The following is a 27,612-nucleotide window of genomic DNA, read 5'->3' as shown; positions in this document are numbered from 1 at the left end:
TCAGGTTAGCACTGTAGCTGCATACCTATACTACTTCATTCTCTGATTGGCCTGTAATCAATGTGACAGAATGTTAGTCCAATCATGTTCCATGATTTAAAAAAAAAAGTCCTGTCCGTACCAGCGCTTTGTACAGGTCTCCCAGATGAATGTGAAATATATCTATGTAATGGCTAAATAAAACAATCCATCTGGCATGTCAGGTTAGAAGGTGGAGGGATAATTTGGAAATTTCAGTCTGAATAAGCCAAAATGTTTCAAGAACTCATTTTGTGGCATTAAGGAAGCATGCAGAGCCTTTGGGCATTCTTTTTCTTGATGCTGCTAGATCTGAGAATTACAAAACGTTGGAAAACAATTTCTTGTATATAATGTGACATGCCATGGATGGAACACAGCAAGCTGAATGCTTAGAAACAGCCTCCATATTTCATAAAAACCTCAGCACCGTCAAACCTGATTACTGTCCAGAGAGGCCTTCCATGTGTGCTCCCTCTGAACACTACTACAGGTCAGCCTGCATTCCTCTGGCTGACATTTTTGTTCGTGGCAGAGGAGGTAGGAAAGTCTTTATCTCACTCCAAATGACCTTAAAGGGCATTTTCCTGCACAGTGCCACATACTGACACAGTAACTCGGTGAGGTCTGTTTGATTTATAAAGACTGTAATATATCAACATAAGGAAAAACATATTAAACTCCAAAGTCACTGGAAAGTACAGTAAAGCAGAAGAATAAATATTATTTTAGCCTTTATATTGCTTCAGGCGGCTGAACATGTCTGGAGTTACTGCCAAGTTGGCATCAACAGAACACATGTGGAACAGAGAAATCAATTTTATTTGCTCTTCTGCCAACTACACACGAGTTCTTTGTATTTCAGTAAACACTCAGGATCACACCAATACCAGCTTACATAAAGCAAATAAAGATTTTTTTTCTTTGTTTTCTAATGCACGGAAAAATAAAATACACTGAGAACATGAATGAAATGTGACAAGTTTTCAAGGTCTGTAGTTACTCACATATTTTTTTCCAAAAACAGAATAAAATACAAAACATAATAAACAGTAGAAAGTCTGTACACTTGGCTAAAGAGCAACATGCAAAAAAGTCAAAATATTACAATCATTTGTCAAAAAAAAAAACATGGTGTAGTAAAAAAACACATTTCGCATTGCAACCAGTGCATGGTAATGTATGCATGCTATTTTATTGCTCTGAGTATACCTACTATGGTTATTTAGAATTTGTACGTATATTTATCTAATTAGACAGCAATAAAAAGGAACAGACTCCAAGAAACAAGCAAATCAGGCTGTAGGTGGCGCTCCTTATTGACTGAGATGATGCCGGGCTGGAAACTGTGATTGTGATTCCTGGCCTACAGAGATCACAGTCGTCCCCACAGAAGAAGCATGAGTTCATGTTGCGCAGAGCATCAGAGTTGTACATTCTTGTCGCTTTTCTCGCTGAGGAAAGGAAATATCATATTATAATGCAATACACAACTGTATGTTCAGGGATATTTTATTTTGAAAGTTTAAAGTAGGTTATAAAAGCATTATAGCTAAAACATTATACTTTCAGTTCAAGGGTCAACAAAACATTCCCTATGTCTGATTTTAGACGTTGTTCTGTATTACAGCAGAATTTTAAAACTCACTTGGTTCATAGTAGTCGTAAACCTGCACCACAGCATCTTGTATTCGAGCTTGTTTGTATTTCCTGATGATAGGAAGAGTGATGCACACTTTCGACTTGGTAATCTGCAAATGAGACCAGAGAAGGTGGTGCCTGAACAGTATAGCATGCACTCTTCTGTACGCTGTGGCAAACGTCTTAGGTAGAAGATGCTTTTTATGAAAGCAAATTACAAGAGCAATTAGTCAGTACATAGAGATAAAAACACTTGACAATAAAAACATTAGAGGATCAACAAACATATACAAACATATTAAACAATAAAAAGGATATCAGTAAAACAAACAACTGAAAACTCATATGTAACAGTAAAGAAGTGGGTGCACGAAAGGTGCATGGAAGGAAAAAGCCCACCCCCCAACCGTCTTTTTACGGACACTCAGACTCAGTCTTCTGCGAACGCAAAACAGGAGTAGGGACATACGTGTTCACTAAATCAGACAGGTATGATGGTGCAGTCTGCTCTAAACTGAACAGGAAGCCAATGAAGAGAGGTCAGCACCGGAGTAATGTGCTCATATTTACTTGCTCTGGTCAGAACATGAGCTGCTGCATTCTGTACCATCTGCAGACCTCAAAGACTTTTTTTTGGCAAACCTGACAGAAGGACATTACAATAATAAAATCGTGACGAACAAAAGCATGAATAAGAACCTCAGTATCCTGAAACGACAGAACTGGTCTAATCTTGGTGATATTTCTGAGGTGAAAAAAGGCCACTCTTGTCACCTCTTTTATATGAAAATTAAACAAAAGAGTCTGATCATAGAGCACACCAAGATTCTTGACTCTGTCTTTGCAATGAATAACACGGTCACCCAAAGACAGAGTGAAATTATCAAACAGATGATTAAGTCTCCCAGGTCCAATAACCGTCATTTCTGTCTTAGCAGAGTTCAGAAGACGACAATTTGTTGATAACTAGCTCCTAACAGCAGAAAGACAGGCCTAAAGATCATTAGTGTCAGATCCACTTTAAAGGTGTTTACAGTCAGCATCAAAGGGAATAATGTCGCTTTCATTTTATCCTGAGGGGAACACAAACTAGCTGCAATGCACAAAAGCTACTGTGTGCCCTTCTGCACCACAAATGATCTTCAAATCTTCAGTTTTATATTCTCCCAGCTGAAGCACAGAGCAGACTTGGAGAACAATGTTGCTGGTGGGAGGAAAAGCTTGGGATCCAAATTGGAGTTGGAGACATTTGCCCTATTTAGACTGCTAGTGCAAGGCTATGAATGTCACAGAGGCATAATGGGGGTGCAAAGTGAACCCACCTCTGTGCTATCATCAGGGGCAGAATGCACCAGCTGGGCGTAAATAAAGTCAGTCCTATCTCCTTAGTCTGACAAAGCAATGGTTGACCTCTAGGCTTCATTTGACACTGAGTGCACAAAGAACAAATATACACTTCTTACTGTATGGTGTTGTCAGATGAATATGAATGGGTCTCTCACCATCTTTGACATGCTACATACTGCATGCCTGACCTGACTCTCTGTCATGAATTGAAGTCTTTTCAATCAAATTAGCACCCAACAACGTTTTTTTTCTAACAAAATAGTATTTCATAGCTTTCTTTTAATGGATGATTATGATGTACTCAGAGAGTGAAGTCTGTAAAATGTTGGCACACATGTTCAACAGTCCTCCAAGCCAATTTGGCAAGATTCTTTGTCTGTCATGAGGTAAATCCATCTTGCAAAACTTCAATCTGAAACAACTGTGCCTGTTCTGAGAATGGATGGACCAATCAGCATCATGACAGGAGAACAAGGCAGGGTTTAGTTGCTCTGTAAACTGGTAAACAATGGCGGCCAGTGTAGCAATGAACCTGGATGTAGCTATAGTATTTGTGCCGCTTTTTAAGAACTGGAACAGCACATCTTCATTAACAGAAAAACAAAATTGCACTTAAAGTTTAAGTTTGTTCCACCAACCAGCTCTGGTATAAGTTTGCAAAGATGGCATTACTGTGTTGAGTTCCCTCTGGAACTGTGCATGCCCACTACTTCATATGTTTTGTAGCACACTTCCCATGCTATGGATCTGTGGAACAGTCCATCTGGCATGCAAGGTTAACCGGAAATGATGCAGTTATGGAATCACTAGGACAGGACAAAGGTATTAAGACAGCAGAGCTTTGTTATAGCTCTGAAAGAACGATGAGGGCAATCCGTGCTGACTCTCTTTACCATAATATGATGCAATGAGCAAATACTTACTGAATCAATGTAAAGGATGACTTTTTCAGGCAATGTCTCCACTTTTTTGATAACTTCTTCTGGGGCAGCAGCTCCAGGGGCGAGGGCGAACCCACTGAGCATGCCCACATCCATTATAGCCATACCTGTTTGAGATATCACCTGATTGTCCGTTAACCTAGAGGGCAAAATCAGACATCTCAGGGTAATATTTCATAGCATATGGATGAGATGATAAATAAAGAAATGATTTTGCTTGTAATGTTGATCTGCAGTACTTGCCTTGTACATATAGACAGCTGCATGTGAGAGCGGTCTCTTTCCTCACTAACAGCCACATCTAATGAGAAAGCCTCCTCGTCCATAGTGCCCTGTAGCTTCTGTAAAAATGCTTCACTCTTCAGGTTGTAGAAGACGTTCAGCTGGAAAGATTGATGGAAGTACTTAAAAATTTATAAACTTAGATTTAGTGGTTGGAAGTTATACTTTACAGCACAGCCTGATAGCACAGCCAGATAGAATATGAGACTGTTACGTGTATGATTTAGTGCGAAACCCTCAAGGTCACAAAAGAACAAAAATCTGTTTCTCTCCTTTCCATGAAACAGAAATTAAATAAGGAATGAACTCAGTGTTTGTGAACTTATTTCCATATTTCAGTCATAAATGGAGGAGGTTTCAAACAGGATATCTAACAGTGGGGGTCTGGAACAGAGGAGAACATGTCTTTTAATATTGAACGTATTAAAAGGTTAACCTTTCACCAAAGTCCTCTGTTGACTGATCTTATCACGGCACACATAGGATGCAGACTTTTCTTTGTTCAGGAGAATTATTCCCAGATGTTTATTGATGGGAGTCCATTACCATGCTGTATTTGCATGTATCTGTTTTGTTTTAGCATTTTCAGAGCAGTACAGTGAGCTGAGTGAAGCTGTTGTGCACGGCTGCTGCTTTCAATTTATTCTGGTCACGCTCCAGTTAAACTGTTCTTTATGTTGAGCGGAAAATGTTGGAGGTATGAAAACACTTGTGCATTGTAAGGTCTTGCAAAATTCAAGTGCCAGTGGCAAAATTGGTTTAAATCTGATGTTGTTAATATTATGTACAGAAAAGTTTTACCTGAAATACCGCAAATCCTCTTCCTTCCATATAAATATTCAGGCTGATATCTTTGTCAACGTTAATCTAAGACAAATGAAAAAAAAGTTAGCCAAGTAGAAAAAACTCCTCAAATAATTATGCCACTGCAAATAACCCTGTAACAGCAAATACACATGTACAAAAGGAGAAATGAATCAACTGAGATAATATGAAGAAAAATACATTAACAATAATTCCCTGAAAAATGTACCACACTTGACAATCCATCCATCCATCCGTTTTCTATACCACTTATTCTGTTCCGGGTCACGGGGGGGCTGGAGCCTATCCCAGCTGTCACTGGGCGAGAGGTGGGGTACACTCTGGTCGCCAAGCAAACGCAGGGCTGACATATAGAGACAGACAACCAGGCATGCTCACATTCACACCTACGGGCAATTTAGAGTCACCAGTTAATCTAATGAGCATTTTTTTGGTGGTGGGAGGAAGCCGGAGTACCCGGAGAGAACCCATGAGTGCACGGTGAGAACATGCAAACTCTGCCCAGAAAGGCCCTAGGAAGTGAACCAGCGACCTTCTTGCTGTGAGGTAACAGCACTAAACCCTGCGCCGCCGTGCCGTCCCACACTTTACAAACCTATGTAAAAAACAAGCTCAACTAGACAATAATCATTTCAACCAAACCAAAATTCAGAACTGATCAACACAATTGACATGATCTTATCCAGGAGTCTTTTTCTGCTAACAGGTGGGAGGAAATTTAGTATACAGTGAAACAGGAAGGTTGTTTTCACTTCCCTTCCCTTATACAAAAGTAAACTAGAGAAAAACATATTTTTATAGTAGTTTTATTCTTTTTTTTTTGGAACTGCATAATGAATGGAGCCAGGGGCCACATGGCCCTTCAACCTCACTTAATGCAGCCCCAGAGGTCAATTTCAACTACCAATAAATAATTGACCATAAGAAGAAATGGACGGTCATGAACATGTCAACATTCCTCTTACAATTTTTTAATACAGGTATATGGTACTGGTAAGCTCTTTTAAGATTTTTGATGTGATTGAAAACATTTGAAACTATTTTCTAATTTCTTAAGATTTTTTCAGTTTGTTATTCTAATGTTTTGATTTCATTTTAATCTATTTTTTCATTTTATTTGTATTTTGAATAAAATGAAAAAATGAAATATATATTTATTTTTTTTTTACAAGTTTTTTATTTGTTTAAAAAGTTAGAAATTATTTTATTAACCTCTAAATTATTTTTATTTTATTTATTCATTTATTAGTTGTTATTTAATTTAATTTAAATTGTATTCATTTTTTTTTTTTTTATATTTCAAATTTTTTTTTATTAAGTTTTTAATTTATTTTCTTTCTAGTCGATTTATGTGGCTGCGAGTATTTCTGTAGAACTTTTAATATGCATCACTAAATGCATAATAACAAGTAACTAACATGTTCACTGCAATAAAACAGCTTGAAATTGATTTACATGAACACTCAGAAATTCCTCATTTTTTTAAACTGATATGTTTATTCTCACAGAATCCCAAAAAAGAAAAATTGCCATAGAATTTCACATCTATCTTTATTTTGTATCCCAATTGATGCGTGAGGCATTTTTGACAACTGATAATCTACTGGAGGGCATTTTTATCATTTATCAGATTGTTTACAAAAGGTTTTTAAGGGAACTACTGACCATGTTGACTTGATAGAGGTCTCAGAAAAACATCTATCAAATATGATATAATTGGCTTTAAAGGGTTAATTCTGTGTTTCTCATTAAATTTACTTTTTCTATTTGCACTTGAGTTCAAAAACATGACTGTTGGTATAATAAATTATCAAAATAGCAACATATTCCTCCTTTCATTAAATTATTAGTACAGGGTTTAAACCAAAAAAATCCAACAATCTGTAACAATTTGGCACTCCTGGTTACCAAAGTTGCCCATCCCTGATCTATCATCCAAATCAAACATAATAAGACAAAAGCATAAGATACAACTTATTACCTCTTGGCTCTGATATGTCCGATAGTTTGAGGAGCTGATGCTAAATGGAGACAAAGATGAAGTTGCTGAGGTGGATATGTTTAGCCTGAGATCAATGGAGTGAGCTCCACTGATGGTAGCATAGGAAGCCAGTGCCTGGAGGGCAACCACGGTGTCCTGAGGGACAAAGGGAAACAGATCAAATCCTTTAACCTGGATCAATTCACATCTGTATATTTTATCTTGTTTTATCTCCTGCTGTGTTGTTAAATATCCAAAGTAAATGTTACCTGTGTTGTCCCATAGCCTCCCAGAAAGTTTCTCTGCGTGCTCAACATTTTCATAAGAGCGATGCCCTCCACCAAGCTGCCGCGTCTAAAAAGAGCCAGTAGGACATAGGAGGCCATCTCGATTTGTGCTGAGCTGGGCTGCTGGTCATGTGACTTGTGGCCAGCGGGGGACTGCCACATCATGACTCCATCTTTAGAAAGAAATGACAGAAATTCATCAGTCAGTATAAACTTGAACATTTATCTTTCATGACATATTGTGCTGTAACAATGATGGGGAAAGCGTCTGTGACTAGGCTGCATTTAACATTGAAAAATGAATGGAAATATTATGAAATATTAGTCACTGTGGGTATGATACATTAACTCCTTTGATTATTGGTGGGGTCATAAAGTTGCAAATTCCCCTTCTGTCTGGAGATATCCTATCTTCATTTTGTACAGTTTTTGACAGAGTGGCAGTTTGATGAGGTAGAATGTATTATTCTATGGTGTATTTCTACAGCAAACATAAGATGATGGAGACAAAATGTGTCATTAATAGAAAGAAACTGAAGTAGGTATAAGACTTTTATGTGCTGACCTCTGTAGTCAGCTCTTCTGTTGAGCTGCGCCAAGGCAATACCAGACACCGGACTGTTAGCCAGAGCTAAAGCGTAGGCCGCCAGACACAAGCTGTAGTTACTGACCACTTCACCGGACACTTTGTCCTCCAGATATGTCTGGGCCAGGAACACTTTCTCTGGGTACAGGTCCTTCAGGTAGAATAGATCATTAAAGTTAACAGAATTACATTTTTCATACACTTATAAAACAACACTTTAACATGATGATGGCAACCATTGAATATGTGAAAACAGATCTCTACAAAGTAATCACAATTAAGCAAAAATATGTACGGTAAAAAAGTGATTGCATAAGTTTTCACCCCCTTCAAGTCAGTATTTAGTAGATGCACCTTTGGCTGCAATCACAGTAATGAGTCTCTCTTTCTCTCTTTCAGGTAGTCATAGGTGTCTTCCTCACTGGTCTCCTTCTTGCAGGGTCACTCAGTTTACATGCATCCATCCTATGGCTTATCTTTTTCAATAACCCTTTAAATGTCATGTTGTAACTTTTTAAACCATAATCCAAAAATCCTCCTGACTCACCATATAGTGCTCATCCTCCAGCAGCGCTATGAGCACATAGGCCGTAAGTGCCACCGAACCACCATCCAGTCCTCCCTGCATCTCTGTGTGGATCAACTTTCCCACCTCTCTGAACTCTCCCTTAGGCCCCTGGTGTTTCAAGAGCCAGGTCCTGGCCCTGGTCAGGATACTCTGGTCTATGTGCATGTAGGTCTGAGCCTGAAGGAGGCACTTCAGAACGAAGGCTGTCAACCTGGGACCACAGGAAGGAAAAGGAGCATAAAAAGCAAACTCATTTTAAGATTTTGGTGGGTGTAGAAGTGCACATTGATGACCTACCATGTGCTGCCAGAGTCACTGCTGTCTCCAAAAGCACTGAATGAACCATCTTTGAGTTGGAAGGACAGTTGTCTCTGATATCCTTCAGTAGAAAATAAGATGTCACATTTCAGTTACTTCATACCCTATCTTATCTGATAGTATCTTCTACATGCCAGTGATTTATTTGAAGGCTGCTCACCCTCCTTCATGTAGCTCAAAGCCTTGCTCCTGATCTCTTTGTTGTCCTGGGTGGATTTGTCCAGATACTGAAGGACATAAATACTTGGAGCAAAATGGATCATGTTCTGCTCCCCACAACCAAGAGGCAGCTGCACCAGTGAATTCAAGTTATGGATGGATAAAGCCAAAATTTCACCTGTGCAGACAAATGCAGAAATTATAAATTGCACATGTTCATCTGCAAAACATCATACATTTTCCTTCATTAACAATAAAAACACTCGCTACTATTAAGGGATCAGAAATTCAGAGCATCTTTGAGTTGTTGTATTTAAAAAAGTAGTTTTGGGGGGCGCAGGTGGCCTAGTGTACCCATGTATGAGGACAGCCCGGGGTTCAAATCTGGCCTGAGGCCCTATAACCCATGTCTCTCCCCTGCACTCTCCCTGTTTCCGACTCTATCCACTGTCCTCTATCAATAAAGGCACAAAAAATGCCCAAAATAAATCTTAAAAAAAAAAAAAAAAAAAAAGTAGTTTGGAAAAATGCTAAATACTTTCAGCAAACTTTGAGACAGAGAATCAAAAATTTCAACAAGGATTTTAACTTCAGTAACAGTTTATATGTTGCTTCTGAGTTATCACCGATGATAATGTCGAAGCCTCACACCCTAAAATACACAAAAAAGGCTAATCGAAATCAGTTTGCTTGCTAAATCCCTCACCAGTGTTGGCAGTATGGTATGGAGGCGTTTCAGCCACAGGGTCCAGAGGCCAAGCAGAATTTCAAAATAAAAGTGCCCAGGCAGAGAAAGATATTTGGCTTTTTTAATGAGCTCTCTAAAATACAGAGGGCTGTATGCCTTTGCTCAGGTGGTCCATGACACATCTTAACTTGTAGGAGCGTTAGTGAAAGAAAGAAAAATGCTGTTACCCAAAACCAAATTTAATGGAAGTTAAGGGTTTTGATAATGGTTTATTAAGTTACATTTTATTATACTTAATTTTCCAGCAAACAGTTCAAAGGTAACACCCGCACACTGTCCAACTTGCAAAGAAGGATGGATTTATTTACAACGTTTCGGTACTAGACCTTCATCAGGCAAACAGTTTGTTCAAAAGGCCAGGACATGTTAAATAAGAGGTGGCCTCACACCTGCAGCCACCTTCTCATCATGACGTCAGAGCTCAATTGGTCAGGACAGTAAAAATAAACAATATACATCAGTTACCTGACTGAGAGAGTAAATGTGATGGAAAGGAATGGACACCCCGATTACAACCCACAAATGCATCACTCACAATGTTAAGGGGAGTACAATTCCCGAAAGAGAATACATACATCAATTAAATCAGAAAAACTCAAGTGAAGCAGAATGGGCTAGGTTGTCAATATTAGATCTAAGTTCTAGTTAATCATCCTGCTCATAAAAATAAAAATAAAAATAGGACATCCGAAAGGAATAATGTGGAATCATATACACATGATGACATATTCCTTTCGGATGTCCTATTTTTATTTTTATTTTTATGAGCAGGATGATTAACTAGAACTTAGATCTAATATTGACAACCTAGCCCATTCTGCTTCACTTGAGTTTTTCTGATTTAATTGATGTATGTATTCTCTTTCGGGAATTATACTCCCCTTAACATTGTGAGTGATGCATTTGTGGGTTGTAATCGGGGTGTCCATTCCTTTCCATCACATTTACTCTCTCAGTCAGGTAACTGATGTATATTGTTTATTTTTACTGTCTTGACCAATTGAGCTCTGACGTCATGATGAGAAGGTGGCTGCAGGTGTGAGGCCACCTCCTATTTAACATGTCCTGGCCTTTTGAACAAACTGTTTGCCTGATGAAGGTCTAGTACCGAAACGTTGTAAATAAATCCATCCTTTTTTGCAAGTTGGACAGTGTGCGGGTGTTACCTTTGAACTGTTTGCTGGATACCCTGCCCTCCGACGCACCTGTCCTGAGAAATAGATGTGCGAAGTAACCTTTTGATTATACTTAATTTTCCCAAGATGGCATGGAAATTTGGTCATGCTAAAGAAATCACCCCATTATGTTGGGGAACCAGCTTTGGTATCCTGAGAAAAGGATCTAAATGAGTTGAAATCTTGAGAAATCAACTGTAGTTTGCTCCCTATCACAGGGAAACTTAGGTTAAATAGAAATGTATGGATGTCCACTTAAGGCTTCCATCCATCTTAGACATTTCACCACACTGTTTCAAACATTCACGACCTACTGGAAACAGCTCCGCGACCCACTTTTGGGTCCCACCCCACCAGTTGAGAACCACCATCATACAGGATACCTACTTCTCAGTCTCATCTGATGTACATTATTTGGTTGTATGTTGAATTTCTTTTTCCTAGGATTGTAAAAGCAACGCCAGACTTTGTCTCTATTTGGGTAGCCCTGCTGCTTTCATTGATTGTTTGGGTAAAAATAGGATATGACAATCAAAGGCCGAGTAGAGCAGGTCATACTTTGATGGGATATCAAACGACATTATTAGAGCTGGCGGCGCTACTTTCTATCAGCTCCTTACCTTCATCAAAATTTCAAAATAGCCTTATAGCTGAAGTCAAGCAGCAACATGTTGTGTGTGGTTGTACAAACTGAAGAGGCCTATTTTTGTTTGCACCAAATATGCAGGAGCCACCTATAACACAGGCTGTATATCCTTTAGTGGATGTGTCGCAATCAAATAAATAAATGTTGGGTAACAATTAAGAGTGTGCCCAACCACTGTAACAAGCAACTAACTCACACTGCACATCACTACAAATACACTGAACCACAGTGATGGCAGCATCATGCTGCGGGGATGCTTCTTAGCAGTGAGCCCTGGAGGGCTTGTAAAGGTAGAGAGTAAAATGAATGCGACAAAATATAGAAAAAATGGAGGGAAATTGTTTTTAGTCCTCAAGAGAACTACTGCTTGGGAGAAGATTTATTTTCCAGCAAGACAATGACCTGAAGCATACGGACTCAGTGCTGTGACTGCAGCCAAAGGTGCATCTACTAAACACTGACTTGAGGGGGGTGAATATTTATGCAGTCACCTATTTTACTTTATATATTTTGTTTAATTGGCATTATTCTGCAGGAATCTGTTTTACATTGACATTAAAGAGTTTTTTAAACAGCATGATGCTGCCAACACCGTGCCTCACAGTAGGGTTGGTGTATTTGTGTCGATGTGCAGTGTTTGGTGTCTGCTAACCATTGCATCATGTCTGATGGCCACTGTTTTTTGTCAAAAAAGCCGGATTATATTTACCATGATTGATTTGTAAAATTAACAAAAGGGTAAATCATCCAACAGGGTGAAACCTCTTTATCAGCACTGTATATGGATTTGTCAAATAAATATCATATTGATTTCTGATTGAAGTTACATCCCTATTCACCGCAGCAGCTTAAAAGTACAGTACTTCTGACCTGAAACAACCCCTCCAGATGTCTAGCAGTGATTTAGGTAACAAGATATGGAAGCAAAGGGAGGAAAGTATTTAAAAACATAAACATTAGCAGAACAGCTTCCTACAGAAGAGACAAAAAAGACAGTTGGGCAGAATTTTTAAGGCCACTATCTCAAAAATACAGAAACCACAAATCTGGATCCAAGTGAGGAAAATGCTGAGGTTCTCTCTTTTACTATGACGAATGTCCTCCACCTGAATGGAGCCAAGCCAAACAGCCTGACAGCTGTTCAGAATCTGCCCATCATAAACGCACCCGTTTGATGTCTTTTATTTCCATTTATAAAAAAAAACATCCTCTACCTAAATGTTTTCAGGACAGAGCTGAGTTTGATGTACTTATACCCATGCTCATTATCAAAGCACAAAGGAAAATATGAGTCCTCATTATACATGCCTCATTGACAAAACAGTAAACACGAAGGGCACTCAGATGTAACTGCCAGTGGCACAACAGGGAGGATGAATGGTGGACATACCAACCAATGCCACATGGGCCCTCTGGCTGCCTGGAACCACTTCTAGTGGAAGGCGGACTGAGACTGGTCTGGAGTTGTTGTGTTTCGCTGGTGCCAGCTCCAGGAAAAGGCTCTCTGAATAGGACTGTTCAACTCCCTCAGGCTTTGGGAACATGGAAGTAATACACAGTTATCATAGGATTAATAAATGCCACAGCAGCATGTTGCATGTCATACTAAATCTTTTAATCCAAGCATACTTGAGAGATGCATTGGCTGAAAAAAAAAAAAAAGCAAGAAACCTTTCCACAGCCCCACTATCGTCTACATAATTAAGTTATACTTTTCACATTAAACTCACAGATGTTAAGTGTTTCCATAATACCACACCTTTACAAGCACTCTCCAAACAAGACTGTCAGAGGCATCTTCTGATATGGCATCTATGCATATTTCCATCTCACCCAGAGCCACAGGCCTTATAGGGAACAGAGCTACAGCCGACATGTGACTCCCTATGGTGAGTGTTTTGGCATTGAGCACAGAGACATCCCCTCGTTCTGCATAAACAAAGTGAAAGGCCTCGCTCTGAGCTAGTAGCAGGATGACCTGCGGTGAGAAGCAGTGACAGATCATGACTGATCAGCATGTGTGTTTCTTGGGAGTTATTTTCAGAAAGAAGAACAAGACGTTGACAAAATTTTCTGTCGCATATTTTGCACAACCTTTATACTTCTTACCTCTATATCTTGATCTAAATGGTTGATTATTTTCACCTCCAGGATGATCTCTTCCCCTCTGATGAGGCTTGATGGGACATCCAGGGATAAGGAAAAATCTTTGGACACAGTCAACTGTGAATAAGTGGGCAAAAAAAAAAAATCACCAAAAAAACTGCCTGACTTTATTTATTATTTATTTTCTAGTATGATAATGTGACTCACCAAATCACTTTTTAGGTACACCTACTAAAAAAAAAAATTTGCTGCATTCATTTTACCATTACCTTTACAAGCCTTCCAGGGCCGACTACTGAGAAGCAGCACCACAGCATGATGCTGCCACCACCGTGCTTCACAGTGGGAAGGTGTGTTTGTGGTGATGTGCAGTGTTTGGTGCTGGCCAAACATAGTGCCTTGTCTGATGACTGAGTTTTTGTCATGAAATACCACCAATGTGGCTGCCAGGGTAGCTCCAGTAGAGGAACTGGCCAACTGACCCAAAACTACACATCATTTCCACTAACTATCTGGTTCATGGAATAAATTTAAATGAGTGCATTGTTATAGCAGAGAACCAATACTCTATGCTGATAAACATCTTGCTTTATTTTAGCCCTTACAGCTGTACCTATTTAGTAGAGAAAAATAAATACATCCTTTTTTCAAAAAACAAACATAATTGACATTTAAACCCAAAATTTGGGAATAATAGAGGCACACAGTATAATTTTTGTTACCTCTTTTGGCAGAGGAGTGAATCCCAGTCCCAGATTATCTGACATGACCAGTGCAACAGCTGACAGAGAAGTGATGCCATCTGGAACGGTTATTGTCCCACTTGTCCAGGATTTATCACTGACAGAAAGAAAGAAATAGACACAACTTTCAGTTTATGTTGCAGGGTTGTACACAGTGATCTATGGTCATTTAAAATACTGATTTCTCATTAGAATCTCTTTCCTCTTCTTGTTTCTAAAGACTCACCTTACATAAGTGTCTAACCAGAGCATGGAATCAGTAGTATCCCTCAAATTCGTCCAGTATTTTTCTACTGCTAAAGTTCGTTCATCTGATAAACCAAAGAAAAACAGAGAAGAGAACAGGTGCATTTTCACGGACATAAAAGACAAGACAATTTAATCCAGTCGTACTGAAATTGTGCTTTAAATCCAATTTGCTAAATGACCACAAGAGGGAAACCAAATACTAAGGACAGCTATACTAAAAGGGCAGTATGTTTCACTGTGTTTTTATAATTATACCATTTTTATGTCCATCAGGCAGATTTTTCTTATCAAGTCTGCCATTGGTCATCATCCAAATATTACATTCCTGCAGTATGAGAAACAGAGAAGAAAATGACAAAAAATTGGTTATAGTAGCACCTAAAACACAAAAAACAAACACTTGTTTTGCTAGAGCATACTGGCATAAAATTCTGTTAAGAAATGTCCTCTATCACTGTAGCATATCAAGCAATGAAGATGGGAGTGGTCCAAAATCAGAGTTTTTAAGTTTGAAAAATTATAAATCAGGCTTTAAGTGTGTTATTTATTGCAAAGATTTGATATAAAAATCAGAGTTTTAAGGATATTTTTTCATAATGTTCACTGAAATTAAATGTGGTTTGTCTTCTTAGTTTTCTATTTTGCTTAAAGATAAATCTAAGAGAAATAATGGAGCTGAAAAGCTTCCATTACTGAGAGGATATTTTACTATTATATTCACACATTTGAATTAGAGCTGACTAATGAAGGGGACACTTTCCAAAATAAATGGTGAATTTAAATGGTACTTAATTTTATTTAGATTTCTTTTTGGGCTTTTAAGTGCCTTTATTTGACAGAGGAGGACGGTAAATAAAGTCAGAAATGGGACGAGAGCGGGGAGAGACATGTAGCAAAAGGCCACGGGCCAGATTCGAACCCAGGCCGCCTGCGTGCAAAGGTTGCGCCTTTGACCACTAGGCCATCTGCATGCCCTGTCTAATTTTATTTTTGACAGTGATGTAAAGCAGTGGTTCTAAACTGGCCCAGCCTCAGGACCTACCAGCCTGTCTTACAACTGATCGGGACCCAGTTTTCCAAAAAATTTTTAACAACGCATGTTTCGTTAATTGAATAAGTTGCAGTTTGGAACATGACTGGACCAAAACACCTGATATAAAAAAGAAAAGGGGCAAAACTGAAAAATTTTTATAACCTCTTTCCCTGTCATTATGTGTCAATTTTTGACAGTTTTCCAGAGAACTTGTGGAATTACTTCATCATCGTGGGAAAAGTAGCCATTTATCGCAAGAAGAGGAGATAAATAAGTTGAAATATTTATCAAATATTTAAATTTACCAAATTTCACAGTAAAACAGGGTAAAATAAAAGGTATTGATGCATGTTCAAAAAGCACTTCAGGACTTTTGCCACCATTTTTTTTTTTTTTATCAGACACCTAGTCGTGACCCACTGAAAACTGCTCTGCAACCCACTTTTGGGTCCTGACCTCCAAGTTGAGAACCACTGATGTAAAGGATACGCTAAACAACATGTGCGGTTCTCAGCAGCTCTAACAGTCAGGAAAAACTTCCATTTTTAAAGAAATGGGAATTGCACAATACACAGTGTTCACTTTGATGAAGTGTTGCATTGTACCATACTCTTCAAATCATATCTATCATATTGTATGAAATCATATCTAATGGAAACACACTGATCATATTGCATTGCAACATATCCAACAAATTCTTTCAAATTGTTTCATACTGTTACACCTTTTTGTGTTTGTACTGTACATATCTTCATCATTATAAGTAGTACATTTATCTTTACATGTGTGGGCTAATTTGGTAGTGGTTGACATGGATCCAAATAAATAAATCACACACACAAAAAAAGATCACGCTTCATAATTATGACAGAGAATGAAATATAGGTCAGGTAGTGGTTAGTGATGTAAGGTGTAACACAGTCTCAACTCTAGGATGCCTAAGGAAATCTCCATTTGGTCCATTTGATCAGAAACAATACACTCCGCCATGCTTTGGAGATGAGGAAAGGTCATGTAAGAGACCCCACTGTAGCGGAGCTCTGTTTCCACCCTCTTCCCTCTATTATTAACCCTCGGGACATGCTTCCATCACACTAAAGTTACCGGCTCATGGAAACCGCAAAGTCATCTGGACAAAGCAAACAGATAAGTTACATCCAGACTAACCAGTTTAGTGGTCTCACACTGAATGTTTGTGTAGTGTCTAACTGGGGAAATATGTGTCGGAGAAGAATTTGCAACAGATTAAGAGACTAGGAGGACTGGCTCCTTGTTAAAAAAAGGTGAAATGGACAATGGAATAATGAAAAAAAAATGACCAAAACTTAAAGGTCACAAAAGTTTAAGTTTCAGAGATTATACTTGACCTTTTGTCTAAATATTTAAACTTTAAATCTTTAACTTCTTAAGGGTTGTCATACTTGCTCCACTTTCAAGTCGAGGTCGGCCTTCTGGGTGTCATCATGCATTCCCATCACCACAATTCCAACCTGGGACTTGGGCTCTAGGAGAGTCACAGCAAGTGATACCTGCTCACCAGGCTGGGCTCTGACACTGCTCCAGCTTAGAGAAACCTGTGAAAGAAAACATAAAGAAACAGTCAAAAGCTTGTCCAAGGGAATTACAAACCTAGAATAAGATGATAGAATACATAGAAATAACACCATATAGGGTTACATGGTTGTGCTGGTTGATGGGGATGCATGCAGTGTCACTGGTGACCTCTCCATCAGAGAGGATACTGTAGACCGTGACGAAGGCCTCAGGGGACCAGGACACTGATGGGGTCAGCCAAAACCTGGAGGACTCCTCTGTCCCAGCAGCCACTACTTGACCTCTAGAGCAAACCTAGAGGTGCAAAGAGGAGAGGGACATTTTTCTGTAATTTAACCACCAAAAAGTAAGCAGTAAGCAGACACAGGTGTATCAAAACTCTTTACTTTAAATGAAAAACACATCAAAAGGAATTATGAATCCAACAACTGCAAAAACTGCATCAAGTTAAAATATAAATCAGGGTTAATAGATCCATACCATGTTAAAGCCTGTTTGGGTTCATCAGGTCTAATCATATATTTCTTTCTAGAAACTATGAGCGTGTTTTCTAAGCTTATACTGATTATCAAATCTTAGAGATGCTTTTAGCTATATAATTTCATAGACATCAGTCGGGCATTATAAAATTATTATTAATTAAATCCCTGCAAAATCACCCTGAAAGCTGTATTTCTTTTTATAATTGTAACCATTAGTCTGTTTTCCTCATTGTTGCAGTTTTATTCCCCACTGTCTTTTTGTTTCTTTCTCTTTCAGTGTCTCACTACACCAGACATTTAACAGCCCATCCAAGAGGACAATTACTGTTCACCAATTAATCTGGTTCTGCTTGAGGTTTCTGCCTCTTAAAAGGGAAGTTTTCCAAGGCCTGCTGATTGCGCATTTATGTTTGGTATCTTTGAATAATAGTACAAAGACTAGTCTATCCCTGCTCTCGTGCTGACATACAGTGCCTACATACAACAAGTATTCACCCCCTTTGAGGTTTTACCCTATAACTTGTAGCCTCACATTTAGTGAAATGGGGATTACCTGAGTGCACCATGAGCACAAAAGAACACTCCAAGCAACTCAGAGAAATGGTTATTAAAAAGTACATGTCAGGGAATGGACACAAAAAAAAATATTAGACACTGAACATCCCAGATGTTCAATTAATTGCATCATCAAGAAATGGAAGAAATATAGTGCAATTAAATATAGTGCAATGTAATTATCCTAGATCAGACCGTCCTCACAAACTGAGTGACCGTGTAAGAAGGAGACTAGTGAAAGAGACCACCAAGACACCTATGACGACTCTGAAGGAGTTAGAAGCTTCAGCAGCTGAGATGGGAGAGACTCTGCAGACAACCGATGTCTTCACCACCTTCCCCACTGTGAAGCCCAGTTGTGGCAGCATCATGCTGTGGGGATGCTTCTCAGCAGGTAAATGTAGTTTATCATTAAAGAGCTTATTTTGTCAAGCCAAATTATTTTGACCATGACTGATTATTAAAATCAATCCATCCATGGGGGTGAATGCTTTTTATAGGCATAGTATATGAGCGTGCACTGCTGCACCAGAACAGTTTAAAACCATGCCTCAATAGTAGGAGAGAACTTCAAAGTGTTTACTCTTTGAAATACAGTTTTTAACAATTTTAATCATGCAGAAATATGCAAAAGTGCATGTACAAAATGACTCAGTGACTTATGAGTTCAAGTTTAGTTACTTTCTCTAACTGAACAGCCGACCTAGGGTTAACAGTTAAGATTCCCTTGAGAAACTGCTCTTTGTCTTGCTTTTACTTTGTAGTTTGTACTATCTTAAGCTAAGCATGAATTACTTCCTGTCCCCATGATAACCTAATTTTATCCCAAAAGAAATCCCAGAAACTTTTGCTATTATACAACCTTAACCATGGAAGTGGTGCTACAGATAGAAAAGTTTATATTTGAACAGGCAATACCTAATGAAGTGATCAGTGAGTGTATTTTACCAAACATACCACATAGTGAAGATTGGGTGGTTGAAAGTTGCTCTCCACGTCTATTTGAAGAGGATATCCAATCTTGAAGTTTGAAATGTCAAAAGAAAATGTTAATTTGCACAAATAACAGCTAAAGAAAGGCAGACTTGCTATGTGATTTATTTTTTATGTCCATCAGGAAACATATTCCACTTTTGTTACCTGTGCAGGTATGGTCTTCAGCTTGGAGATCTGAATGTAAGAGCCACTAGGGGAGGAGTAGTTTTTATATACCATCAGAGTCTCCACACTGGATTGGAATTTTGCCTGAACAGAAACACAAGAAAATAAAAATCCCTAGGCAAAACTGATGATTTTGCCAGCATAAACTATCCATTTCAGTCTTTGGTCCAATCTACTGTAAAATCTGAGGATGTTCCTCCCATATACTCACAGTATCCGAGATTATTTTACTTTTTTGGATGCTTGAGTCATAGATTTCTGCCGAAACTCCTTGTCTTACATGAACAAAATTGGCAAACAGGAGGACCAACACTTCAGAAAATATTTAACAAAATCCTCACCTGAATAAATAGTATCTCTTTTCCTTCCTGTAAGTGAATCTGAAATTGGACTTTCCCATCTTCAGGCACTGGAAGTGTCAGAGTGTTTGATTCAAAATCCAAACTGGATGCTCTCTGAGTAACTTCAATTACAGCAGGGTTCATTAGATCCTCTGGGCTGAGTGGTTTTCTGTCATATCTACAGATCTTAAGCTGTGGAGGAAAAGAAGAGGTTAAGATGATGAAAACAACAAATTAACACAGATTATCAAACACGACATGTTAAGTGTACTCACTATTATAAAGGAGGACAAGGATGGCTTTAGTGTAGCCGGATAATCATGGAAGGTAAGCTGGAATTTGTCCTTCATGAGGTGGATTTCCACTGTTGTGTTCACTTTATGGCCTTTGTGGATGATACAACATTGGTTTCAGGGTGAGGCTAAGATGCATCCTTTGCTTAAACCAGCAACGAAAAAAAAAAAAAAAAAACTTTACCGGTGAAATCGTCAGTGACACAGGCAACAAGACGCACATGTCTGCCTCTGCTCGATCCTGGTAAGGTGTAAAGGGTTTGAAGAAGATCTTTACTGAAGGAAAACTGTGTTGACCCATAGATCTGGAAAAAACCAGTCAAAACCAAGTCAATAGAGCTGTTCAGAAGATGATATAATGGATGTACTCTATATCCGAAAGGGGAAATTCAGTCCCAACACTGTTATTGAACATGCTACACACATGTTGACTAAAATACATGCTTATGGCCCATGACCCTCTGATTCTGAACCCATGTCCTTCAGCTTACCTTAGCTACCCCTGTCCTGCCCATTTATAATACATAAGTATATGTATACTGACTAATGAAGAGTATTGTGATCTATCATGAATAAATTACAGGGAGGAAAACCTTACCTCTTTGGTTAGCGTTTGCACGGACGGAGATTCTGCATTAAGCGTAGCAGACACCAGGGTGAGTGAGACACTTAGTTGTCCCTCTACAGGTTGTCCAGTGGGGTAACTAAAAGGAGGAAGACAGAAGACTTCTGAATAATTGCTAAATATGTGTAAATGACATAAGTGATTTGCAAGTGAGTAACTGACTCACAGTGCTCTCACTGATCCTGAGATATTATCTCCTATGAGGACATGTGACGGTGTCTTAAGCAGCAATTCAAAGGGACGCTCTGAAATAGACATCATTACAGTCGGTTAGTAATTAAGTTAACTTACAAATATGGCTATGACCTAAGAGCAGTGCTATGCCTATGCTAAGCCTTATGTGGCATGTGCCAAGAAGCTCAAAAACAACTGTATGCTAAACCTTTACAAGGATAATGCTTACATATTAACACTTAGAAGATCTGTATATCACTAGCATACACAAATCACTAATAGTTCGTGATTTGTGTATGCTAAGATATGCTAAATCACTCTAGACAAAAATGTGATGCTTTTGCTGATGAGAGTGTCATTACATCTGAAGCTACTTAGTCCTAGCTGCACACCAGGAGAAGATAGCTGACCTGAAATAACAATGAGTTTAACCACTGGATACCCTGATAATCTGCACCTAATTTCATGGGATACCATTCAACTTCTGAGATATCTTGCAAGTTGTCCGGAAAGTGAACCTCATGAGAATGATGTAAAGCAGAGTTTCTGATCCCCATCTGGTTTCATGGGCGGATGTCAGTCATCAACAGCCAAAATATCTGGCTGTAAAATATTCCAATTACCAGTTAGGCAAATAGTGAATAATTACTTATTATATATTGTGCTACATAGCAGATATGTTGTCTAGAATCATTTTAAGATAAACTCAAAGTAGTCTTACTAGAACCTACTTTGCTGTTCAGTACTCTGGTTGTTTATCTGTGTAACACAGCACATGGCTTATTCAGGTGAATATTTATTTGATCAACATGACATCAAACAAGGTCTATCTCTGGGAAGTTTAGAGAGGATTTTACATTTGTCATTGATGAAGATAATAAGGGAGCCAAAACAAAGGAAACTGCAGATACCTGAGCGGTATAAATACCAATGCAGCAGCCAGGACAAGGACAGGCCTGGGCTGTGCAGGAGTTGTATTGGACTTCTATGAGTGGGCAAATCTACTTATGACTAATTCTAAAGTAAATTGGAAGTGTATTCAACATAGATTCATGTCATGCAAAAAGTTGTAGGTCATTTCGGCTCTTGGTGAGAGTACTTTTTCTCACTGTTCTGTGGCTGAGAGACCTAGCTCAAGGCTTTCTGGCTAGCCTAGCTTATAGTAGCTGCAGCAGAATGTATAACTTTAGCTACAGGAAAGAGCCATGGATGAGGGGAGGCCAGCACTGAACTGTCCATAGTGGATGCTTTTGTCTTTCTTTGGAACTATAAACCACGATGGTTGTATTTTACTGTTTAAGCGGTGGTTACAGTTGAGATCATCAGTAAGGACTAATATAGGACAACTGATGGTAAGACTCAATTTTTATTTGTAACACAGAGTTTTAACATAGTGTCTAGTTAACGGAGCACTCGTTGATTATTTATCTGGGCGATTCATTGTTTTTTTTTCAAGGGAGGATGTTATTTGACTGCTGTAAGCTGCTAAGTTATGGTAGCAGCTAATGTGCTAATGGGCTAATGGAGCTAAAGTGAAGCTAAGAGTTGTTTGTGTGCTTTTTTTTCAAAGATGTTTTATCGCTGTTTAATGCAGGTTATTGTCATATGACTATCTAAAGCATATGTCTGGTTGTTGTTCTAAATGGACAGAATTTTTTAAAGGACTGTTGGCCATGTTAGTTGAAGACAAAAAAGTCTAGTGGAAACTCTGATGAAAAGTATATGGATTTATCCTTAGGCATTACAAATGTCTATGAATGTTGAATGTTAACATGCTAACATTTGTTAATTAGCTCCAAACAAACTACACAGCTTATGTTAATGGGAATAGTATTAGGCAGCAGGTATTTGGTCACATACAATAATTGACTGATGGTACTGCAAAAGCAAGAGTTAACTGATCACAAAGTATTTGGAGCGTAATCTCTGGGGACCTTAAAATTTGAACAAGGTTTATAAAAATTAGAGATGCACTGATTGTGAGAATCAGTGGCAATATGATACAGATCATTGAAAACAACAATTATGCCGGTTGCCAATACTAATCTTTTTTCTAGTGCTTCTTTTGCTGCAACTGTCCCACTATGCCAACATTTTCTCTTATTCTAGACATACTCGGATCAGTGTTCATGGTCAAACAAGTCACTTCTTCCCAGTAAAACATCTTATTTGATTCAGCAGTAACATTTGCTGGATGTAAGTTAATTGGCTAAAACAGATTTACATCTGATACTGATATCAGTTCATATCACATTATTTGCAGATGGCTGATGTTAGTCAACAGGGCTGATATTGGTCGGTACCAATGTTTACCTGATACATTGGAGAATTACTAATGAAAATCCATTCAAAGCTCTAAATCTCTGAGCCATCATCCAAAAAGTGAAACTCAATGTGATAGTTGTATTACCATAATTCTCCACCATGAATGCTTTGGTATCAGTAACACCCTGTAGAGACAAGAACAGGGCACATAAATATGGAAGCACGTCTTCATGATTAAAGCTTAAATCAGTCTTTTTAATGACACTAAATCTACACAAAGACAAATTAGTTTCAGCTTTTCATTCTTACATTCACTGTAGCCGTGATCCCCCACTGTCCAAGAGGAGGCATTTGTGACAAACTGAATTCCTGCAACACAATCCCCAGATTCCCTTTGATCTCCCATGTCTCAACAACCTTCCCGCTGGGATCCTACAGGTGACAAATGAACATCAGTCAAACTTCTCACCGTTCCTCTGGCATTGTTGTTTCATACCAAGGACAGGGACCCACCTGAACAGAGACCTCCACTTCACCTTTGTACGGACGGTTATCCATCTGAACACCCAACACTCTGACTTTGACGGTATCGCCTGGTTGGTAGTACGGTTTGTCTGTTTGAATAAAGGTGGAGACAATCCTGAGACTGAAGACGAGGGTGGTGGTGTTGGTGTAAATGAGAGTTTCCCCAGTGTAACACTTCACCGTCAGGGTCAAAAGGGAGTTGTGTGTTATAGAACCAGGAATCTAAAGAGAAACACATTAACATCAGGGTTAAAAGTAGTATTAGGGAGAAGTTTTCAATGAAAACAGAACAAAAGGTTGAAGTCCCTACTCACAGGAGGGAGTGTCAGGATCCTGGTCGAACCTTGAAAACAGAACGATATTTTAGCTCTCTAAAAACATAAAAATCTGAAATACTAATTGACTCTGACTTCTTTAACAGTGTCACCTTCTTGGGAGTCCTCTGCATGAGCTAATTTGTTTTTTTCGTGTGTTACTTCGACTACAACCCTGCCAGAGAAGTCAGGGACTGCAGTGACAGCCAGAGAAGTCGGCATCCCAGCATGCAACACTTTTGGACCTGAGATCAGAAACATTGTCCTACTAGAAAGAGGAGGAAGTTCTTATGATTAATCTTGATACAAGGCAGATTAGAAAAACAATCAAATAAAAAGGGCATTTGAAATGTAACTGTAAAACTTACTTTGGTGAATCCTGAGTGGAACCAGGAACAGTGAACAACACAACTCCCAAACTCAAAACCACGATCCATATCCTGCCCATGCTGCCTGTTTTCCTACTCTCCAAAGTTCAACTTTTAAGTCAGACGTCCAAGTGACAACCGCTTCGTAAACCAAAACTGACCTGACCTAGGAGCTACCAAACTCCACCTCCTGTCCTCACACCATTGCCCCACGAGATTCCCCTCACATGCTCAGACACAACCTGTATCATCGCACATATATTCTTTGTCAAACACAAAGGATGAAGTGGAGATGGAGGGGGTTGTTCACACACTCTTGACGCCTTTACCCTGGAGGAATCGTCTCATCTATCCATTCATCCTTTGACAATTCCCAGTCCCTTCCTAAGCGCAGAGAGAGAAGTTCTGGTGATACTGTAAAAGAAAACACTGAGAAGAAAATGCATCTTAAATGTCACAAGGAACACGACCCGGCATACGCTACGTGACACTAAACCACCTAAGAGTTTAATTCTTGGCATTTATCTGAAGAATGAGGCTGTTACATGAATCTGTATTGTTTTCTTGAGCATTTCACTACTCTGTATGCATTCACAGGAAAACTTACCCAAATAGTCTCAGATCTCAGCTTTGTGGTTAACAGGTTTCACCTTGATTACCTGGTGACAACACTGATTAAATCTCCTGTACGGTCTGTATGGAGCTTGGCGCCCCCTATAAACACAGTAGTGCATCTCATCTCTTTGATGATTTTTTTGTGCATATGTAGGTAGTGTTACAAAAAGCATAACCATAGATGACTCATTCATCAAGAAATTTTCTTTGAAAAATGTATCAGACACCTACCCACCAGCACAGGTTTTAAACCTATAGAAGGCGTATTCACCTTCAAATATTCAGTCTTCTTACTAATTGTCTTGTTTGGTTTTGTGGGCCATAAATAGGAAACCGCTCAAAACTCTAATCAGATTTTTTTATATATGGGTAAACGACAAATAAAGCTTCATTCAATTTAGTTTCACCAGCTGACAGTTGCAACTAATTTCAAATAAAACAGGTAAATGCTTTGGCACATTCCTACTTTTATTCTTGTCAGGAAGTGGACACATGTATTTTCAAAATAAAATTAAGAATTCTATGGTAATATAAAATGTAGCTGTTCTATCTTGGTTGTACCACCTGACATGGAAAGTGTCAAGTCTCTTATTTTTAGCAGTTTTACGTCGATTGTACCCCCTGACACCCAACTGTGACTTCAAAGAAATGATTTTAAAACTTAACTTCAAAAGGAGCTATAAAACATTGACTTTGTCCATAAGTGTCACCTAGAGTCAAATAAATTATAAATTATGCATAAATCTTTTTTTATCACTTCATTTCAAAATGAAAGGCGGGTGATTATGATAGCACCACCCTGACATTTAAGGACTTGCAAATTCAAGGACAAAAAGTTTTTACTATGATTAACTTTAAAATGATGTATCTGAGTAACATTTTTTTATTTCAAAGATTCCAACTATAAAATCATGTCAGTAGTCTAACTTGAATCTCAAAATTAAAATGCCATTTTCAGTAGCATCAGTGATCTCTTCATTTACTTGATTGGCTGCGCCAACTCAAAATATGAAATTGATCATATTATTCAAATATACTGAAAATGTATTCAATGTAGGTTTCATAGAACAAACTGATAAATGCCATGAACTGATTGATTTTTTTCAAAAAGGTATAACAGATTCAGACACAAAAATTTGCATGTCATGTTACTGATTAATAAACAGGTGAATTTAAAAAATTAGAGTATCATGTAAAGGTTTTTCTCTGTGATTTACGCCATAAAGTTAAAATTCCATAAATTTTAGATTAATTCCATAGAAAGTAAAAAGTTTCAAGACTTTTTTGTTGTAAACTTTATGATAATGGCTTACAGCAAAAAAAAAAAAAAAAAAAAAAAAATCTACTATGTGAAAATATGAGAATATTGTGGAAAAGTCTGATTTGCAAAGGTTTCCTTAGCCTTTATTCTCTCACTCTGGTTCAATACACCCAACACAAATCATGGGGAAGACTTCTGACCTGACGCCCTTCACATGGAGGGTAAGCCTCAGAAGGTCACTGCTGAAAGGCCAGACTCTTCTCAGAGTATCAAAGCATATTCATGGAAAGTTGACTGGAAGGGAAAAGTGTGATAAGCAAAGGTGCACAAGCAACAGGGATGAACTCAGCCCTCAGGAGGTTGTCAAACAAAGCAGATTCAAGAACTTAGGGGAGCACCACAGGGAGTAGACTGAGGCTAGAGTCAGTGGATCAAGAGCCACCACACACAGACAGGTCCAGGAGATGAGCTGCAAGTGTTCTGTTATAAGTGTCAAGCTAATGCTGAACCACAGACATTATTGCAGTCCCTCCAGGGCTAAGGAGAAAAAGAACTCGACCGTTGCTCAGTGGTCCATAGTCCTTTTTACAGATAAAAGTACATTTTGCATTTCATTTGGAAATCAAGGTTCCAGAGTCTGGAGGAAGATCAGAGAGGCACAGAATCCAAGGTGCTTGAAGTCCAGTGAGAAGTTTCCACAGTCAGTGATGGTTCGGGTGCCATGTCATCTGCTTATGTTGTTTCACTGTGCTTTATCAAGTCCAGAGTCAACGCTGTCAGCCATCTGCCATGAGATTTTATAGACCTTCACGTTTCCATATGCTTTATGGAGGTACTGATTTCCTCTTTGCCAGCAGGACTTGGCACCTGCCCACAATGAAGCCAACAGAAACTGGTTTGCTGATCGTATTATTACATTGTTTAATTGGCCAGATAGCTGGCCTGACCTGAACCCCATAGAGGATCTCTGGGGAAATGTCAAGAGGACGTAAGAGACCAGACTCAACAACACAGACAAGCTGAAGGCTGCTATCAGAGCAACCTGGGCTTCATAACACCCAGCAGAACCACAGACTGGTTAGCTCCATGCCACTCACATAGATGCAGCAATTTGTGCACTTTGTGTGAGGTCAATCTAGAATATATAGAAGTCTCTACTTTTTAAATTAAATCAAGACAAAAAATGATCTTTTTCATGATATTCTTATTTTGTAGATGTACCTGTATATTTATTGTGTCTGTTTAGGAGCTTCAAGGACCATCACATTGTGAAGAGGATGATTTTACCAGTACTACTTGTATCTCTTATTCTAAAGGCAAGGGGACATTTAAATCATGGGGTAGAGTTAAAGGTAGAAATAAGACTGTGCCCAAAATGCTGTCACTAGTCATGGCAGTTGGCATCCTTTTCAGTTGTCAGGCAGCA

At 38.7% G+C, this 27,612-nt stretch overlaps 1 protein-coding gene across 1 annotated transcript; it reads right to left on the bottom strand.

Moving 5' to 3' along the window:
• Positions 1-1,266: 1,266 nt before the first annotated feature.
• cd109 (CD109 molecule) lies at positions 1,267-24,390 on the bottom strand. Its single transcript, XM_041813232.1, has 32 exons — positions 24,311-24,390; positions 24,056-24,207; positions 23,943-23,971; positions 23,617-23,850; positions 23,413-23,535; positions 23,249-23,288; positions 20,831-20,909; positions 20,638-20,743; positions 20,224-20,344; positions 20,022-20,131; positions 19,747-19,938; positions 19,385-19,489; positions 19,202-19,264; positions 17,331-17,501; positions 17,075-17,227; positions 14,876-14,945; positions 14,598-14,682; positions 14,351-14,468; positions 13,632-13,745; positions 13,282-13,500; positions 12,913-13,054; positions 8,955-9,131; positions 8,774-8,855; positions 8,456-8,687; positions 7,888-8,059; positions 7,305-7,495; positions 7,036-7,191; positions 5,031-5,096; positions 4,191-4,330; positions 3,930-4,086; positions 1,667-1,769; positions 1,267-1,472 (listed from the first exon to the last, which is right to left on the bottom strand). The coding sequence occupies exons 1-32, from the start codon at positions 24,388-24,390 to the stop codon at positions 1,267-1,269; spliced, it is 4,188 nt and encodes a 1,395-aa protein (XP_041669166.1).
• Positions 24,391-27,612: the final 3,222 nt, after the last annotated feature.

The sequence above is a fragment of the Cheilinus undulatus genome, linkage group 18, assembly GCF_018320785.1.
Source record: "Cheilinus undulatus linkage group 18, ASM1832078v1, whole genome shotgun sequence".
Classification (NCBI taxonomy): domain Eukaryota; kingdom Metazoa; phylum Chordata; class Actinopteri; order Labriformes; family Labridae; genus Cheilinus; species Cheilinus undulatus.
The sequence above is the reverse complement of the archived record's forward strand: the minus strand, read 5'-3'. Positions and strand labels throughout refer to the sequence as shown.